General features: G+C 41.4%; 2 protein-coding genes across 2 annotated transcripts; one reads left to right on the forward strand and one right to left on the reverse strand.

Moving 5' to 3' along the window:
* Positions 1 to 3,128: 3,128 nt before the first annotated feature.
* LOC146972245 (carboxypeptidase Q-like) lies at positions 3,129 to 18,759 on the reverse strand. The gene is made up of 11 exons (XM_085802240.1): positions 18,610 to 18,759; positions 17,892 to 18,030; positions 17,498 to 17,713; positions 17,279 to 17,395; positions 16,993 to 17,200; positions 16,619 to 16,826; positions 12,775 to 12,886; positions 11,909 to 12,000; positions 11,227 to 11,322; positions 10,831 to 10,936; positions 3,129 to 3,394 (listed from the first exon to the last, which is right to left on the reverse strand). The coding sequence occupies exons 2-11, from the start codon at positions 18,028 to 18,030 to the stop codon at positions 3,234 to 3,236; spliced, it is 1,455 nt and encodes a 484-aa protein (XP_085658366.1). The 5' UTR covers positions 18,610 to 18,759; the 3' UTR covers positions 3,129 to 3,233.
* LOC146972246 (uncharacterized) lies at positions 5,476 to 9,051 on the forward strand. The gene is made up of 3 exons (XM_085802241.1): positions 5,476 to 5,881; positions 7,572 to 7,704; positions 7,809 to 9,051. The coding sequence occupies exons 1-3, from the start codon at positions 5,591 to 5,593 to the stop codon at positions 7,964 to 7,966; spliced, it is 582 nt and encodes a 193-aa protein (XP_085658367.1). The 5' UTR covers positions 5,476 to 5,590; the 3' UTR covers positions 7,967 to 9,051.
* Positions 18,760 to 19,220: the final 461 nt, after the last annotated feature.

The following is a 19,220-nucleotide window of genomic DNA, read 5'->3' on the forward strand; positions in this document are numbered from 1 at the left end:
TACAAATACAAATATTCATCATCCCAGTCTTCCAGGTGGTTACATCATGGCAGCTACTGCACATGTTTTCACATGTTACTGTGGCATTTTTCTGATGTTAGAGGACATATTAGCAGAAAAGGAAGTGCAAAATTGAATTTCTGCGTTTTTCTGCCTTCAAACTGCTGTGAGCTCTGCTGTGAACCAATGACAGACGGATTGGCGCGTCACAACCCCAGGGGAGGGCACTAGCGCTAGGAAAGATGGCAGACGAGCACGTATGTATGGTAGCAGGTTGTAAAGCAAAGAAAAATGAGGACATTAGCCTGCATTACATGCCGAAAAACGCTGCTGTGAGAGAGCAGTGGCTCGGCTTTCTTGGTCCCAACACCACTATCCAAAGCAAAAGGAGTGTGGTGTGCAGTCAACACTTTGAGTCTGGGTGCTTCACCAACTGGCATAAAAAACAAATGGGCTTTGCCAGCAAACTCAATCTGAAGGCGGACGCCGTGCCTTCAATTAAGACGCCTTCGCCTGTAACTTCATCGGTAAGTGTAGTTGTTTGTTTTTCTGCCGCATGTTAATAATTCAACCGAGTCTGCCTCACAGCCTTTGCAAACATTACGGTGGTGGCGTGGGGCCATTGAAGGTCCTCTGACACATGCGCGGTAGCTCATGAAGCGTTTGGTTTGGTCACGTGACTGATTCAGTCATTCATGAAGCACCGTCAATGTTTTGGTTGTCTCGGCTCTTATCTCTGTGAGAGCTGAGCTGAGCCTTTGAAGCACACAGAAACTGAGGCGGCAGAGATTTGGTTTCAAAGTGTAGCATTCAGTACCTAACATTACTAAACCATGATATGTGGAGCAGAGGAAAACAATTTATTCAAGCGTTGTAACACGCATATTTGTCAAGATTGAGATCACATTTGTCATCTACTCTACACCATTTCACATCGTTTAAGCCATAAACTGTTAAGACTTGTTTCAGAGGAGAATGTGATTCATAGCAGAGGCTAATATATCAGGCTAAGTAGCCTATAACGAAAGCCTATCACAATATGCCAAATGAGAAACAGAGTAACTTCTTGTTTATTTTATATTTTATTGTGTCAGCTTGAAACCATACAGCCATGTAACGTTAGTTGAACAGAGTGAGGATGGCAAATCAAATCTCAAACAATCAATGAACCAATGAATGACACGTCTCAATTGCACTTCATTTTATTGAACACTAGATGTACTGGAGCACTGTGTCGGTGTGTTGACGCCTCAACAAAGCCTCGATTGCCCTTCACTACCAGTGCCATGGCAATTCCCTCGCCAATCTAACTTTAGCTGTGTTTTAAACTTCTACAGCGATGTACATTTACGGTTTACACTTCTTGTCAATGATACAATATATTGACATTTTATTTCTCCGCTTAATTTCACACAGCAGCAGAGTCACTGTCTCTGTTTATGTGCTTATTTAGTTTTCTATAGATGATGTGTGTGACTCACTAGTGGTTGTCCTTCTCTAACATAACATGTCTGTGTGTGAATCAGTGTTAGTCGCATGAGAAAGAGCTCCTCAGACACTGAGGGAAAGGGCTGCACAGCTTTGTCTCAACACAGACACACAAACATCTGTGCTTGCAAAAACGACTTTATCTGCGCTGGCGAGCTGACTAACCCTGACATCATCCAAATAGACGACTCTTCTTGGGTTAAAAGGATCACAGCTGTGTGTGCATACTGGCCTGCGTGGCACCCGCAAAATGATTAATTCTTTTACTTCCTTTCCTGTTTTGCATGTGACCTCTCTTTTTTGTGCTCTAATCATTTTCTGCTCCCACAATGACTCCTGCTTCTCCATTCTCCTTTCCTCCCACTGTCTACGGAAACCACCACTTAATGAGTATCTCATTCCTCATCTTCCTCTTTCTTCTCTCACAGAAACTACACAATCAGCAAAACTCAGAGCATCATATCTGTACTTTATTGATGATATCACAACACTTCAAGGATTTTTTTCATACATTTTGACGGAATATTACATAAAAGTGATACTGGAGAAAACATAAACACAATTTAGGCAGGAACTGTAATAGTTTGAACACTGAGCACAATAATCTCAGCAACAGTTTATAAAAAATAAAATATCATCTTTAAAGATGGAAACACAGAAGCTCTGTAAATTTAAACAGTCCCATAATTTCTCAACATACTCTCCCTCTCATTAATCCAATGCTGTTTGTTTGCATTGTGTTTTATCATAGCCCGACTTCACTGATAACACACTCTCTCTCAGAGTTGGGAAATTCACAGCAAGAAAGGGGATTTTTCTGACTTTCTCTCTTGTAAGTTCTACACTTTCACAGACCAAGACATTATTTCTTTCATTCTTTTTGCAGCATGTTAGAATAGAAGTAGAATAAGGCAAATACAGTATCTGAGAAAGTCTTTTATCATATACACAGCTTTTATTTATTTGTCTTTAGACCATAAACCTAATCTCATTTGAGAAAACAACAAACAATTTCCCCTTATTCTCTGCATAAAAATACCACATAGTATTGCTACAATATTATTTTTGCTAATTTGCATTACATGTATTTTCTTGGTCCTGATCTGGACTGACTGGATTGTAGTTTGCTTCAGATTTAAGATCACGGTGGCTACGTCCTGCGCTCCAGTCATTATTTAAGTATACATTTTAATTTTGTTGTAAAAGCTTTAATTTTGTAAACAGAACTGACATTTATTTAAAAAAAATAACTCTATTAAAGGGACAATGAGGAGTTTCTATTCAGTTATAAAAAAGTCTCACGTTAATGTGGATGAATCTACGCTACCCACACTTGTTAATAGCTCCATTTTCGATAAATATATCGTTTTGTCTCTATCGTTATTTTGTTATTATTAGTGGTGGTGGAAATGCTGGTCGAGCCGACCAGCGTTTCCTTTCGCAGCGAGTTATGAGAATAACGCAGCCGAATCGCTGTTTATGGTCAGAACTACGACGGTAACTGAACCTCTTTGAACCTCTGACTTTAATTATTGATGAATGAAAACATGAGTCTGTCTTGCGCCGGTCGAAGAATTCTACGGTGCACGCGGAGGCTCATAAATGTAGTGTGAAAACGCTTCGCTTTCCCAAAACTCCTCATTGTCCCTTTAAACTAAAAAGCAGGACTCCATGTGTTTTGTGATCAGCCAGCAATTCAGAGTCACCACCCTGTTCACCTGTCCTCTGTACACTAACTAACTTACCTACCTACCCAGCATGTCCTGCAGGTCTGCCACGACATAGGCAACAACGGCCCATAATGCCGAGCAGAGGTTCATGTCTTGAGGGTCTTGAACGGCCATGGTGTCGCCCTCACTGTGGTGGAACCAAAAGTAACGACTGTCTGCCACATGGAGGCTGGCTCCTGGATCAGAGACAGAGACAAAGACAGATCAAATTCAAGTTACATTACATGAGGGGTCAACTACTGAAACAAATTTGGGCTCTAGGTCATTAAAGGGATAATTCATCAATTGTCTACTCAACGTCATGCCAACAAAGGGTTGGGAGAACATTCGGAGTTACATTAATGTGAATGGGAAATGGAGGACTTTTCATTACCTATTTGTGTTTTAATCAACACCCATTACTAGCCTAATTTATTTTCATCATACCATGAAGAACTTATAATAGATCCATGGTAAGCGTATGGGGTGGGCGGGAGTAGTAGCGTTGACTGACAACCCCATTCAGCCAATCATGGGTGCAGATCCCAGGGAGGACAGGGAGGACAGGGGGGACCCCCCCAATTTCTGAAAAACATGAATTGCCCCCCCCCCCCAATATAAATACCCCACATTATTCAAAATTGAACAAATGTATTTTCAGACTTCACATTCTTCACATTTTAGATTCACATCTAAAAAGAAATTATTGAAATGGTGGAACATAATGTTTGACAAAAATATTTCTGACTCCACATCCCATCTCTGGTCTCCCCCACTATGATGCAAATGAATGGGTAGTTTCTTACACAGATGCTGATGACATCAGCAGGCTTTAAAAAACGACCCCCTCAATCTTAGGGCTTCATATTTTGATATTCATCCATATCAATTAATCATGTATAAAGTAGTCCCATACACTGGGAGAAAAGGAAGATGGGGAGAAGAATTGGGGATCTGGGACAGTCGGTGGGAGGCGAAAGTCTGAGACCCTTAAAATTATAATTTACTAATATAACAGCAGTGCGCTGTTGGCTGTTTAGGACAAATAACAAGAAAGGTACCGTAAGCACAATAAATGATTTCCTATGTAGTACTTTTTGAATTATATGCCGAGCCTCTGCGGAGTTGTGATTTATGGCGACATGGTATGAGTTGCATATTGGGGGGGGGGGAACCGGATCTGCACCCCTGCAGCCAATCAGCGTTTCAAAATAAGTGACGTCATCCAAATGCGCCAGCTTCACTGCTACGGCTCTACAATCTATGCGGCTCTACCAATATAATACATCCATGGGCTCTACTAGCACTAGCATTAGTAACCGCGAGCAAACTACTAGAAAAACATTATGGCCGAATCCAATATAAATGATTTTTGCCGTCTCTGCAATGAAAACTGTCGTAAATACGGCCGTCTAACAAAAACTAAGAAGATTTATCAACGTGGAGGACCTGACAATCAAAGCATATTTCTTCGTCTGGCATCATATGGACTACGCTTGCGGCCACAGGACGACAAATCCATTCGTATTTGCAGGAAGTGTTACATACAAATTAAAGCAATTGAGGCATCGTTATCAACACTCACTAAATGGAAACTATCCGAAGGAACTCCTAACGAACCGGCCGCAACAATTACACCCAAAACTACACCACCCCAAACAGACTCAGAGAAACGACCGGGAGAATCACCTTCTAAAACACCACGGGCAGCTAAAAGACGAAGGCACCATCCCTCAACACTAAATCACAAGTCAACGCCACTCAAAACCCCTGGAAAAGTCACAAGACAAAGTGTGGTAGAGGTAAGAATTCCAGTATTTCACGGCGATGTACTAACGCATTGGCTCTGAAAGTGTGGTCCGCGTCGCGACGTTATCATCCGGGGCTTTGCACCAGTCGGCCCCTGATTGGCCATTGGCCAACGTGCTGTGTCAATCACAGAAATCTGAGCGGGGTTTCAAGCCATGAGGCCCGGGAGAGGCTGGTTTACGAGGCTAGACCTAGACCTGACACCCTTATCCCGAGTGCAAGAGCAGCACCGAGGGGGCTGCACTGTCTGCAGTCCAGCAGAGACATGGCAGCACAGGTAAGCAAAGCTCCTGATACAGAGAAGGAAAATACGGTAAACACATGCACTTGCCTAATGGTGTCCCGACAACGTGTGGTCTGGAGCCCTTTCGGGGTCCCATAACGTGGGGATTAGTCCAAAATGAGTTGGTAAAAGCTGTGGAAGTGTGAGGCCCCCACTACCGACAGGCCTGTAGTTGCACCACAGAAAGATGTCCCCCAGCATTTAAGGGGGAGCAGGAAATTTGATCCGGTTTCTACGTCGACACCGGATAACCTATCGCCGTCAAGTAAACATCCACCCTGTAGGTCAAGAGAGTGTGGCCATGTCGGAGAAACCCACTCACGAGAAATGCTTTGTCCGTGGCTGCAGGGCGTCCAACAAATCACTGCACCGACTCCCTAAGGAGCAAGACATCGCCGAGAAGTGGAAGGAGTTTGTTTTCGGAGACCCGCACCGACCCGTCTCCGCCAAGTCTTTTGTGGTGTGTTCGGCTCATTTCGCTCCAGAGTGCATCCACAACCAGAGGCAGTTCGACGTCGGAGTACTTTCTAAACTGATACTGAAGAAAGGAGCCGTTCCCACGATACGGGACCCGTCGCTCAGCTCTGAAATGGTGAGAGGGAGAGCGCTTTGTTTTGGTCCTAGCACATTAGCCTGTTAGCATGTCCTGCTGGGCTAACGGCTGTTGTTATGGTTGTTGTGCCTGAGCTGCGCGTGCTCGAAGAGTTCGAAGCTGGACACAGCAACAGTCACCAAGACAACAGTTGGTGGATTTTTTCTTTTTTCTTTTTTTTAGCTCAGCTACATATTTTTGCTCCAAGCGTTAAAAACGTACATGCTAAAGGACAGGTTCTCTCCGTCTTTAATGCGAATGTGCGACATGTTACATTTACAATCCTGTGAATATATAAAACAGTTAAGTCAACTTAAACCGTGGCCATATTGAGAGAAACGAGCCGTGAGGACCTCCGTAAGGATATGACATCACAACGGAGGTACTCGCCCACAACCCACCGTCACTCACCAGGGGACTCCCCGTCTCAGATTTTTTTTGTATTGTTGTTAGCTTTATTAACAAAAAAATACAGTACGTCAGTCCGTCGCTTTAGCTAGCAAGCTACGCTACATTAAAAAAAAATGTCGAGGAGACGCTGCACAATCCCGGGATGCCTGGGAAGCAATTTATCGTTGCACACCCTCCCTAAGGACAGTAAAATCAGAGACCAGTGGCTGAAGTTTATTTTCTCTGAAATACCGGAGCATTTTAGTCCGAATCTGACCGTCTGTTCGGCTCATTTCAGCATCGACTGCTTCCTCAATCAGGCTCAGTACAATGCAGGTTTTTCAAAGAGGCTAGTGATTAAGGATACGTCAGTCCCCACACTGTTGGGCCCGACTTCAGATCCGCAACTTGTAAGTAAACTGGTGATGTGTTTTATGTTTCTACAAGGAGGCGGTGTTGTTGTAGGCTGCAACGTTTGCAGTCGCTGTTTGGACATCGGTGACATTCACCAGTGCCACATTTAGCATGACAAAACATCATAGACACAGCGGTGCGTTGAATACACAATAGACTGTATATGGAAGAACACACAAACACACACACAGGGGGGGATTAACCATACACTGCCTATGTAAAGGCTTGAACACCCAGCTGAGTGTCTCCTTCTTCTTAAGGCGGTTGACATCTACTTACCGCCACCTTCTGCTCCGGAGTGCATATCATCTTATATTACATCCATGCTCAGTGTGAAGATCTGCACCCTCACAGACTTCACTCACATGATAAGTGACAGCGTCTGAGAGGCTGCAGACTCATAATAAAGAGGAACTTTGTGACATATCACACCATAATTGTTGCATAATTGGGGGTTTTGCATTTTTCATTTCTTCCCTTTGCTCCCTCTTTTGTTATGGATAGGATCTTATCAAAGATTAAGATTAAATTCATCATGCCATAATGGGACAGATAACGACAAACAGGCGGACAAGTATGGTTCCACTACTAATAGTTATGTTTGTATTTATTGTTGTGGTATGTTGTGACTGGTTCTGTTGACCATATCTGAATTCCCTCCTCAAAGACCTAATGACCAACATCTACAGTTTCACATTGTGTTAAACATATGATAGACTTTGAATAACCCAACACCCAACTAAAATAGCGTAATGGCAAAACAAAGAGAAGATTTTCCAAAAAAAATAAAAAATTTAAAAACATATTTGTACATTTTATGTCTCATAATTTGTTTTAAATAAAACTTTATTCTTTTTTTTTTCCTGTTTCCCTTGTGTCTGTTAAGGACTCTGGTGGCAGCATTTATCACCTTTTGCCTTCTGTGAGACATGTTTCAACCCAGACTGACCCTCCAGAGAGAAAATCAGTTGGCACACAGCTATCCATGAAAACTCTCTCAAATCACTTCAGAAGTACAGGTTTGTGGAGATGTATTTTTAGTGTCCAACTTGGCTTAACATCATTCATATTTCTTCTGTCAGTACAAATGTCACAATTACCTACTTTTCTTTTGTCTTTGAAGCTACTCAGGCAAAAGTACCCAGCAGAGACTGTGGTGTTTGCACCCTCACCTTTCCCCTGGATAGTCCTATATTGTTTCTACAACCAACAATAGTAAAGAGGCCATCAAAGAGACCTCGGCTCAGCCACACAGATGAGGAGGAAGGCCCTTCTGAATGACGCTAGTCTACGCTGGGTCATGAACCAGCAGAATAAACATGACTCTGAGGACTCCGTCGCTGGTGTGGGTTTGCAGCTGCATCTTTTCCACCTTTGTGGACCTCTCTCCATGGGGAGCAGTTGGTGAATTAAAGATCACTGACTGGAACAAATCAGCACACTTGGAAACCTGGATCATGGTGTAAAACAAGCCCCACGAAAACAGTTACAAGCTACCTGTACCTTTGTCCATCTGATGGGCTCCCTGATACACACAGCAGAACTCAAGTCTTAATGTTTCTGGATCACCAGAAGGAGGAAAAACTGCATTTAAAAGTGTCTTTGAGCAAGGCACCGAAACCCTCTGCTGCTCCAGTGAAACTGCTTTTTTGTACAAGACTGTAACCGAGTGGCTTCTCTGTTCATTGTTTTGAAAGGGAGGAAGTGTTTGTGGTCCTCCTGGCTGAAGGTTCAAATGTTCTTTGTTTTCAGTTCCTCTTTCTACAAGATAAACCACAATGTGTTTCTGTGTTCAATACAATGTCAAACTAGAAGCTATGTAGACTCTCAAATGTCTACTATTTATTGACTGCCACTGCTAAATAAGGAATGGTACTTAATCTACTGGCAAAAGAGGTGAAAATGCATGAAAGGACCTGTAGGTTGACAACACCTGTAGGCAGATGTGCCATACGAACAGTGGATGGTATATTTTGGCCATGAGCTTCGATTTCAACTTTACAGGTAAAGGCTGGTTCATTTCTACTATGTCCACATTTCCATGGGTGGGGCAGCCGCAGGCGGCACTCACAGCCTTCGTGCCCCTAAAGTGTTTAGACTATTGGACTAAAAGTGAAAAGAAATTTCCACATAGATGTTAACATATGTTTTGTGTGAAGCTACAGGTGCTGTGCCAGAAAGGCCCGAATGAAAACTGTCATCTCAGTGTCGACAAGTTAACCATCAGCAGCTTTTGTAAAGCTGGGTTTCATTATTCCACTAGCCATGTTGAATTAGAGGAGATTTTCTTTGTCTTTTCTATGGGAAAAACCAAAAACATATACAGGTTCAGTATATGTGTTGTAATAAACTTCCATTAAATTAAACTGATTGTGCTGTGGTGTCTATTTTACTGGTTATTTAGTCAGTTATTCTGTTATTGACAGTGCATTGCATACCCAACAGAGAGTAAACAAGAAACTTCACTTAAAACTGATAAAAAAAACCAAATTACCTTTATCCTCCATTTTCTAAATGTCTAAACAGTTTCACTTTAGATTGATAAGAAATACAGAGGAAACACTGAGTCATACAAGTTGTGTAACACAAATTCTCAAAAAATGTAGTTGGCAAGAATACTGGGATAACGATGGTGTCTGTAAGATATAAAGTTATGTCGGAAATGGGAGGAAGGTGCCATCACTTTGAGTTAAGGACTCACAAGACTGAATAAGGGACAAGGGCTCAATAAATCACCTTTTAAAACAAGTAAAGGGGAGGTTGAAAATCAGCCAAATTAAATAAATCATGCTCAGTGGTGAATGAACCAAAAGATGAAGAAAACACTCTTGACTTCTTTTTGTTTCCACATAACCCCCATCAATACATGTATCTGTTTTTTCATTAACATAACAAACTGTCCTACGGGCTTTTTATAACTAGACAACTTTGCCACTGTCACCAAAGAATACAATTCTTCAGTCAATGCCATTTTATCTCCCATTTTGAAGTGCCACAGTGTATAATTAGAAGAAACACAGTAATTAACAAAAAAAAAGCATCACTGTGCTATTTGAATTGTTTATGCAATTTTCTACTAAATCAGTAGTGAAAACAGATTTGTTAAATGTTGATGGATTTTATTTTTAAATCGTCCTACATCTAGCATCTTTGTGTCGGCCTGATCAGACTAGCACTCTTGTGACAAAACTAATTTGAAACAGATATCGATGTTCAGCAGCTGTTTTGTTTTGGCCAATAGGTGTCTGAAGTGCTCCTGTTTCCAACATTTAGGCAAGTGAAGGCAACACATCTGAGATGTTCCCTGTGTTGAGACATACATGCTCCAACACTAATCCTGCAGAGAGATCAATCAGAATAACATGAAACTAAAAAGAGGATTGTTTGTGGTGTTTTATTATGTGCTGATATGTTTGTCTTGTTTTCAGTTCCTCCTTTAAAGGTTAGAAAACAATGTTTGTGTAAAAAGTGTTTTTGTGTGTTTAAACCACCAAATCTCTATCAAAGCCACAAAGAATCCGAATTGGGCTGTGCTATTTAAACAGAGTTTTATTGGGATCAGACCTTTTTTAAATATGCGTTGCTCAACAGAAAATGTCATGAAGCGATTGTGCATGAATGACAGGAAAGAGTGAGATGCCAATACAAATACAAAGTTTCCTAATGCTATCCAATTAAATTATATTGATTTCCTCTGAATGTATGTCTTCTTTTTTTTAAATTCAGTTTCCGGTATTGTATTTTAACATTGTGTAACTATCATTTCAATAAAATGACGGTAAACTTAGTCACGCAAGTCCAACCAGAGTTAGGATTTGGATACTCAAGTTTACTGATTGAAGATGTCCCATCCTTCTTAAGTAACTTCCCTTTTAAGTTGAAATTCATAGAGATCACAACATCTGAACGTCTGCCCCGTACTTCCCTACAGTGTACTCATGGTTAATCACCGAGGATGTGAATCTGTACACATAGCACTTTCAGAAATCCAGAGAGCTCTTAAACACCATAAAAAACTAGAGAGTAATTCCCTATTTCTCTTTTCTGTGGTAATGGTTCACTTCATGAAGTTTCTATCATATCCAGTTTCACTGTGCTCTGTGCACATCAGTGTTGCAATTTGTAGATGGACAGATTCTTCTTACCTGGTACTCCTGCCTGCATCCACGGTGAGATGTCTGTCCCTTCTCCATGTGCCTCCAGTTTGGTTGTATTAATGGGAGCCAACAGTTTGACCACTTCCTCCATCACCTGGTGACATAGGAAAATGTGTCTTAGCTTAACACATACAGCAGTTCTGTGGTTAAGCCGGGGGTTTTTGGACTTGTTGCTATGGTTTCTGTGGCAGAAACTACATCCCACATGTAATTCAAATGAACAAAAGTGAGGGCAAGTGTGAAAGTCTGAAGGTGAGAAATACATCTGAAGTACAGTAAGAAGGTGAAGAAGGAAATTCACGCCTCTGTGCAGAATCTGTGCCAGACTTTTAAGCCTGTATAAGTACTAGTAACTGTTGGACAGTGTTTTGTTTTCAATCTGACCTGTCGTGCTGCATCACTGCCAGTAAACTGCAGAGCCAGTGGGGTGAAAGTTCCCAGGTCAGACTCCATGACGAGGTCAAAGTTGGACAGGTTCACCTGGAAAAAGAAAGAAAGAACAGAGAGGAAAGAGCAGATAGAAAGAGTATGAGGCCATGATAGGCATAGGTGCATTTAAAAAAACCAACGTATGATGTGTGTAAATAATTGAAAACAATACAAACTTCAGTCAATGAAAGTAGTAAGCCACTGATTAGTCTCTATATGAGGAGTTGCTAGTGCAGCTGTTTTTCCCTATTGACATAAATTATATTCTAATTAGACAGTAAATCATATAAGAATTGTTGTCATTTTGATTTTTGTCAGAGTACATTGGACAAAAATGGTTTTAAAAAAACACAAAATCCTTGTACCTCTTTGCACTCTCTGTGTGAGGGTGGAGTTTATTATTAAGGTCTGGTTGGCAGCCAAATCTCTACAGAAGGAAACTCTGTAAGACTGTAGATAGATTGTTGTTTAGACCCTTTTGCACAGAGGAAAACCTGGTGTCCAGCCAAGGCCCCTCCAGTTCTCTGTGAGTATACCTCTACACTACGCCAGACACAGTCTACACTTTGACAATGAAGCGCGACCCTCCGTGCTTCTTACAAGCAGAGAGAATATTTGCAGTAAAAGTAGAGCACACCTTGTGTAGATTGAAGTACTGCTGCGCTCCAACTCCACCCTGCTCCTCAGCCGTCCACAGCACCGTCCGCAGGGTTCTCCTGGGAACCAAACCTGGAGACAGATGAGGAGACAAATTAGTACACAACAACATAGAAAAAACATACAGGACAGGGGGGATAATTGATAACAGATTGAGATTCAGATACTGTATGTTTTATTCATGCTTACAGAAAAATATAATTCACATAGATTATTACTGAAGCTCTTTTCCAAACTTCACTGTATTCCTGAATCCTGACTATAAAACTTCATCAGTGGGCCTCCTGCTCTCAGTCGGATGAACCTGTCCAATTATAGTTTGTTTTTGTTTTGTTTTGAGATGCATTCTTTTGTCTATAAGAATACTTCACTGTGTGTATCGGTGTGTTTCCTAATCATGTGTGTTCTTGTTCCTTTGAAAACAGTTGGAGGAAATTACTGTTTACAGTCAGAGGAATTGTTTTGTGATTTGTCCCGATGTTTGGATCCAGATACTTCATGGTATCCTCTACCTGGCTGCTGGAGATAAATGAAGCACAGTCAATTTTATTTCTTGCTCTTGGTCATGGAGCTTTATTGTATTTTGCAAGTACATCTGTTGTACTTTTATGCTCTGGTCACTTATTCATAAATAATAGTATTAATCTGAGGGGGCCAAGCTGGTTGCATATATAATTAAGTCAATCATTTACTTGACCTTGTTTATATGGGTGTGTAAGCCTGCTGCAGTCTGTGTACATATTTCTGCACATCTACACTATGTATACATATGTTTCTGTCTGTGTAAGTGCCCGTATGTCGTCATACTTTATGTTTGTTTGCCTATACCATATGTCAGTCTCCTACCCAAGTCCTTGATGAGTGACAGAGCCTCCCAGGAAATCATGGCTCCACCTCCGTCATCCATGGCTCCCTGACCCACATCCCAACTGTCCAAATGGCCACTCAGCAAGACGACCTAGCAGATCGAACAGATAAAAGAGAAATAAACAAAGGAAAAGAGAGATTGAATGCAGTGGGACAATTTTTCCAGGTGAATATAATTTAAAAAAGACTTTTTACCAGCAAGGACAGACAAACAGACTCATAAAAACAGAACACAAGACAAAAACGCACAGTTCAAAGTGATATCCCCATTTCCAGGAAATTTAAGAGGTGAGATTCCCGTCAGTGGGATGTGCCTGACCTGTTGTTCCAAGTTACGAAACATTTTCTGACCCTTTAAAGCCCTATCTGGACAATGACCCAGAGGACATCCTTTCTGTTAAAATAAAGGCCTCAACTGAGCCATGCTCATACGGGACTATTTTCTCTTCAAGACCTTTTTTGTGCCTAAACCTGAAGGTGCCACCAGTTTACTTAAAATCAGTCTAGTGCTATCAACATTTGTGTCGACGTACTTAGGCATTTATTACAGACACAAACACACTCAGACATGCTTCTCTTTGCAGCAGCCATGAATCATTAAATTTGTTTTGCAATACCAGAGGAGTGTACCTTCAAATCAAACATGTACATTTTCCATGTAAGGGTTTATACCAGGTTACAGCATGCCTTAGGGATTTCACACGGCACTCTACAATTGTGGAATTTGCTCATAAACATCCTGAACTTGCAACAGTTGAGGCCACCAGCTGTGATGAAATATCAGGACATCCATATTTATTGGAACCCCATGTGGACAGCACTTTTAGAAAATAGTTTGGAGCTAAATGTAGTGAAATGTTGCCACTAATATCAGCATACACCACTTAACAATTGCTGCCACGTACTAACAAAGAGGGAAAAAGTGATATAAATATATAGTATAGTTTTGGGGGAATAAACAAAGCAATTTTTTCCCAAAAATGCAGGAAACATTTATAATCAGCTCTAATCAATATCTGTTTAGCATCATGACTTGTTTTTTTTCCAGGCATAATTACAGACAGCAAGACTACATGTGATAAAATGAGGATAGGAGGTGGAGAAGCTTGAGTGAGTGGAAAAAAAATCTCTGTAACTCATCACCCTCAGATGACTTCAAGGTCCTCAAAGGTTAAACTGTGGAAATGACTCACTAAACCTGAAACACACACACACACGCATCCCAAACCACATTGTCTGCTACTACCAGCCAGAGCCCAGAGCCAGCAATGATGTCAACCATGCCATGTGTTTCATTTCCCTTTTCTATAACGAGGGACCGAGCGTTGGTTCCCAGTTCAGAATAGTAACAACTTACATCAACAATGTTCCTCTGATCCACTCATCCAAGTCGTATGACTGATTTTGAAATGATCTACAGCAGTAGCCTGAGGGTTGAGATGGGAGTTAAGTTTAAGTCTTTTTCCCACCATTATAAAATTGCAGTTTGTAGAGATATTCATTTACATTAGACATATTGTGGACCTCTGAAACAACATGGACATAATGGCATTCCCACAATACAAAGCAGACCTCATTTGTGCTCTGTGTTAGCAGTCAAAGTCTGCAATCCTGTTGTTTTACCATCATGGGCTTCACTGTTATGACAAGATGTTTTGCAATTCTTGAATCAGCAGGCCTCACATTTTCAGGATCAAGAGGCTGTGAGGGAGTAAAGGTGTACACATATAGTTTATCATCTGGAAAAAATCCAAGTGCAAACACCATCAACATTCACCTACCAGACAAAAACACATATTTCATCAAGTCACGAAGAAACAGTCAGGAGTTTCACATCAAACAGGAATGAGGAAAAATTTGTTCTTAGTGACTTTGACTGTGTTAGTGCCAGATGAACTGGTATGAGTATTCCTGGAGCTATTCTCATACACAAAAGTCTGTAGAGTTTTTAATGGTGCCAAAAACAAAAAACATCTAGTGAGCAGCAGCAGGGAAACACCTTGTTGGTAAGAGGTCTGAGGAGAATGGCTGACAGAAACAGGACGGGCTACAGCAGCGGGGACGGGCCTACAACAGCAGAAGACCACATTGTGTTCCCGTCCCAACAAGTGACTGGATTTAGACTGGAAACAGCCTCATCTGGTGAATCTGGTTTGGTTTTGGTCTGAATTTGGTGTTAACAGCTTGCAATCTATGGACACAACAGTCCAGACCAGTGGTGGTGTGACAGCATGGAGACTGTTTTCTTAGTGCACTGTGGGTCAAATACACTTGAAATGCTCCAGCCTATCTGGGTATTGTTGTTCTTTCTAGCATGATGCATGATGCACCATGTCACACAGTAAAAGTCGTCTCAGACTGGTTTCATGAACATGACAATGTACTCGGTGAAGAAATTCTTATGATGTGGAAGAACAGGAAAATCGACAGCATGGACTGTGTAGCACACACATCGACCACATAAATGATGTCACGCAGCCATGTAAACATGAACCAGAATCTGAGAGTCAGTGCCACAAAGAAGTGAGGCTGCTCTTGCCCACGCAGTAGGCTACACAGCATGATTCACTGAGCACACTGTGAAAAGCTAACACAGGCTTTATAGTATGTGATACACCAAAAATAGAAAAAAGTACTAATTCAGTTCGGTTAAGTCTATCCAGGAGGTTATTATGCGGTAGTTCTGTTTCATGCTACTTTTATCAGTCATCTTTACTAAATAAAAGTCAATACAATTTGGAAACTGGCGCATGATACCATCTCTGGTATCCAGGACCCTCTAAACTGGTTTCTCAGTCCTGTCCAGTCAGTTGACAGGCTTTACAGTTTGCATATAGTTTAAATATCTATGTCTGTTCAGCCCTGTGACAAACCAACAGCCTGACTACAGTAGTCAGGAACTGTGTAAAATGAGTGGTGCACAGTTACTGTGCACCACTCATTTTACACAGTTCCTCCTGGAATCGGATTTAGTTTATCCAAGTTGCAGGTCGCTGCTCCTGCAAGGGGTCACATCCATTCCCATTGGCTCATAAGTTTTCTATACAGCTGATTAGTCATTGCCAATTAAAAATGAATACAAGGGATAATTGTAGTTTGCCATGCAATACAGTACGAGGGAAAAAAACAAGATGTAGATTCACATGATCGCTCTGTTTGTTGATGTTACTATGTGTCCACAAATGACAACTAATGTTCATACCATAAAGGGATGGGTTGATTTCAGCAGACCTATAATTTCAAGTTGAGTTGTTTAGACTGCCCAATAGAAAAAATGCAAGGGTCAGGGGAACATTTTCAAATCTTCTAAATCCTCAAGTAAAAATAACTTTTTTTCCCGAACTAAAAGACAAATGCAAATCAACAGGTGAATAGTTTGTTTATACAATGTTGTGTTGCCATAGAAATCCACTTTAAACTGAATCATTCAAAGTGCCATTTTTCAGCTGAGCCTCAGCGCTTCTTTGGAAAAATTAGATCACACACGAACACACAGCAAAACACAGGCAAAGTAAATATCTTTGGAAATATCTCAATTCAGCAAAAAGAGGTCAGTCTTCTTCGCAACAAACCCAAGGGAGAGAAAAAGCAATCATGAGAGACAAAAGAGCTCTTTCAGAGACAGCCTTTCTTCCAAACTGTTATTCTAACAGGACATCTGTTTCTTACACAATTTCTGAGGAAGACCCACAGATTTCCCCCAAAACTAAAAGAGGGAACGTCGTATGATCATATCAAGAGATAATATCAAGAGTTTTATAAGTCAGAGATAAGCAGAGCAGATAAGCTGGTGTATGTGAGCAGCAGAGAAAGTGAATGCTACCTGCTCAGGGTGCTGCCAGCCTCTTATCTCAGCCACTGTGTTGAAAGAGTCGGCGTCCGGCAGAGTCTTGGCTTCCATTTTGAGACTGACCACGATCTTCTGCCCCCTCTGCGCCATTCGCCACATCAGCTCAGCATCCTCCACTGTGATACAGGCTGTGGGGATGCGCTTCACTCCATCCTGGTAGTCCTGCCAACCAGTGTGGGGACTACAGAGAGAGAAATATGAGGGTGAGGTGTCTAGAGGGAAATATGAGGGTGAGGTGTCTAGATAGATAGATAGATAGATAGATAGATAGATAGATAGATAGATAGATAGATAGATAGATAGATAGATAGATAGATAGATAGATAGATAGATAGATAGATAGATACCTGTTGATTGAGAATGGGGTAACAGATCGAATGAGTGTGGCCACAGCCCCGACTTTAGCTGCCTCAGAAGCTCCATAAGCTCGATAAGCCACCGTCTCCCCGTAGCTGACAAACGGCTGGTTAAAGACGACGATCTTGCCCGTGGCCTCACTGGCTCTACGCTTCAGCTCCTCAAAAGACTGAACCACTAACACCTCTGCCTTGATACCTGGAGTAGAGATTACAGGAGGGCGATGGATGACGGATGATAGGCATTAGGACAATTTTATCCAGCAGTGGTCTTTACCTTCAGGTGGTGTTCCTACACTGCTACCCAGTCCCAGTATGGCCAGACTTTTGACCCTGGGTTCAGTCATTTCTGCACTCTCCTTCCCTCTCACCCAGTGTGGGATTTTGACGGGCTCTGGAGAAGAAACCGCACAGATCAGCCGGCTGAAATGAACGAGTGCTGTCACTTATGCAATCATGCTCCATCCATTGAGACAGATAACAAGGTGTACTCAACCCAGATGGACGTTCAACCCATCCTTCCTCATAGCATTGTACATGTATTTGATCGCCATCTCCAGATTTTGTGAGCCACTGACACGGTTCCCTATAGTGTCGGTGAAGTCGGCCAGCCGTCTGTAAGACCGGTCCTGGGCTGCGCCGAACACAGCCAGGTCGATGATCTGTTTCGCCACATCAGTGTAGCCCACGACCTCTGCTGCTATATCTGACACTGGAACCACACACAAAGAAAACATCTAACAAACTCATGAAAGTCTAAGAGATGCGATGGAACAATTTTCAATCCAGTATCCAACGCAATCTGTAGATTTGAGGATAGCTATATTTCATAATATTTAAAGGAAAAACTGTGCAATACTGTGAAATACTATTGGTGAAAGAGTGAATACCTTTCCTTGCAGTATTGTTGGATGGGGCCCTTGAACTAGAAGGCCAAGCAGAGTGAGGGTGGGAGTTACACAGGGATAATAACATGCAGATACACATGACAAGGGAAGCAGGGAAGGGCGGTCTCCCCTCTCGAGCCATCTAGACAGAGACAGAGAAATATTAGTGCCATTACACAGAATCACATGGAAGCAGGCTGAAAAATCTTTAACAAGGAAATTCGCTGGAAATAGCAGCACATAATTGATTCCACATTGCTTCAAATTCAATGGGGGGAAAGCTGGATACAACACCAGCATCACTGACTCAATCACTTTTAATGGGAATCTGAACCTCTTTACAAGACTTCAATAAAATCAGCAGCAGGACATGCTTAATGCTGGGCCACAAATCCATCAGAGATGACAGCATAAAACTGAATCTGATTTTTATAGATAACCTTAATCTAAAAGTGACGTTAGCCTAAGTCACAGCTTTACTTGTAGCTTTGAGTAGCGATTTTAAGTTAAGATCAGCCTGCTATCGGTTCAAACACACCACCAATGTGTATTTACTGTTGCAAAAAAACAAACAAACATGCCATTAGATATAAGGCAGTTGTATGACATATGCCTGGCTATGGCTGTAACCCTGGTTACCATTAGCTACAAAGGACGAAGAGAAGCGTTTCCGAGTCATAAAACTAGAATAAAACCTCCATAAAATAACACAAACACGAACCCTTCAGGCCAACGATAGTGTCTTTGTTGTTGTTGGCGTTACAACACTTTGAATGGAGTAGTTTAGATGGAAGCGATACAGTTTAAACACCGGGGAAAACAAACACTGTTTCCGTACTCGTGATTTCAACAAGCATAACAAAACTACACTTCCGGTATGTCGTGTTTTCACAATAAAGGTATCGACCCTACTTACATCCCCCCCAAATGGAGATGAATAAAGGAATAAAAGTAACACGTAATGATAGTTTGTTTATCATTTGAAAACTCGAGGAAGAAAATATAATTACTTTACAATTTGATTAACCAATTAAGTATTGGTTTTTATCTGCTCTTATTTTGAACTATGAGCTGCATTGTTTTCCCTGTTTGAAATATGTGAAATAGTTAAATGCCAGTTAGAGGATAATGCATTATGTTCAGGTAATAAACTTGTAATCTAGGTTCATAAATGACACTTTAGTAAGTCATTAGTAACTGAATGGAATAGGAGTGGATCATATTACATGAAAAAACAAAGTATCAAGTTCTATGTGTATTCAAGCATGTAGGCTACTTATTTTCTCTTGACTGTATTAAATGTGATTTTTCAGCAGTCAGACCAAGTTGGAA

Source organism: Trachurus japonicus, chromosome 16 (genome assembly GCF_045865225.1).
Source record: "Trachurus japonicus isolate A0001 chromosome 16, Traja_1.0".
In the NCBI taxonomy this organism is placed as follows: domain Eukaryota; kingdom Metazoa; phylum Chordata; class Actinopteri; order Carangiformes; family Carangidae; genus Trachurus; species Trachurus japonicus.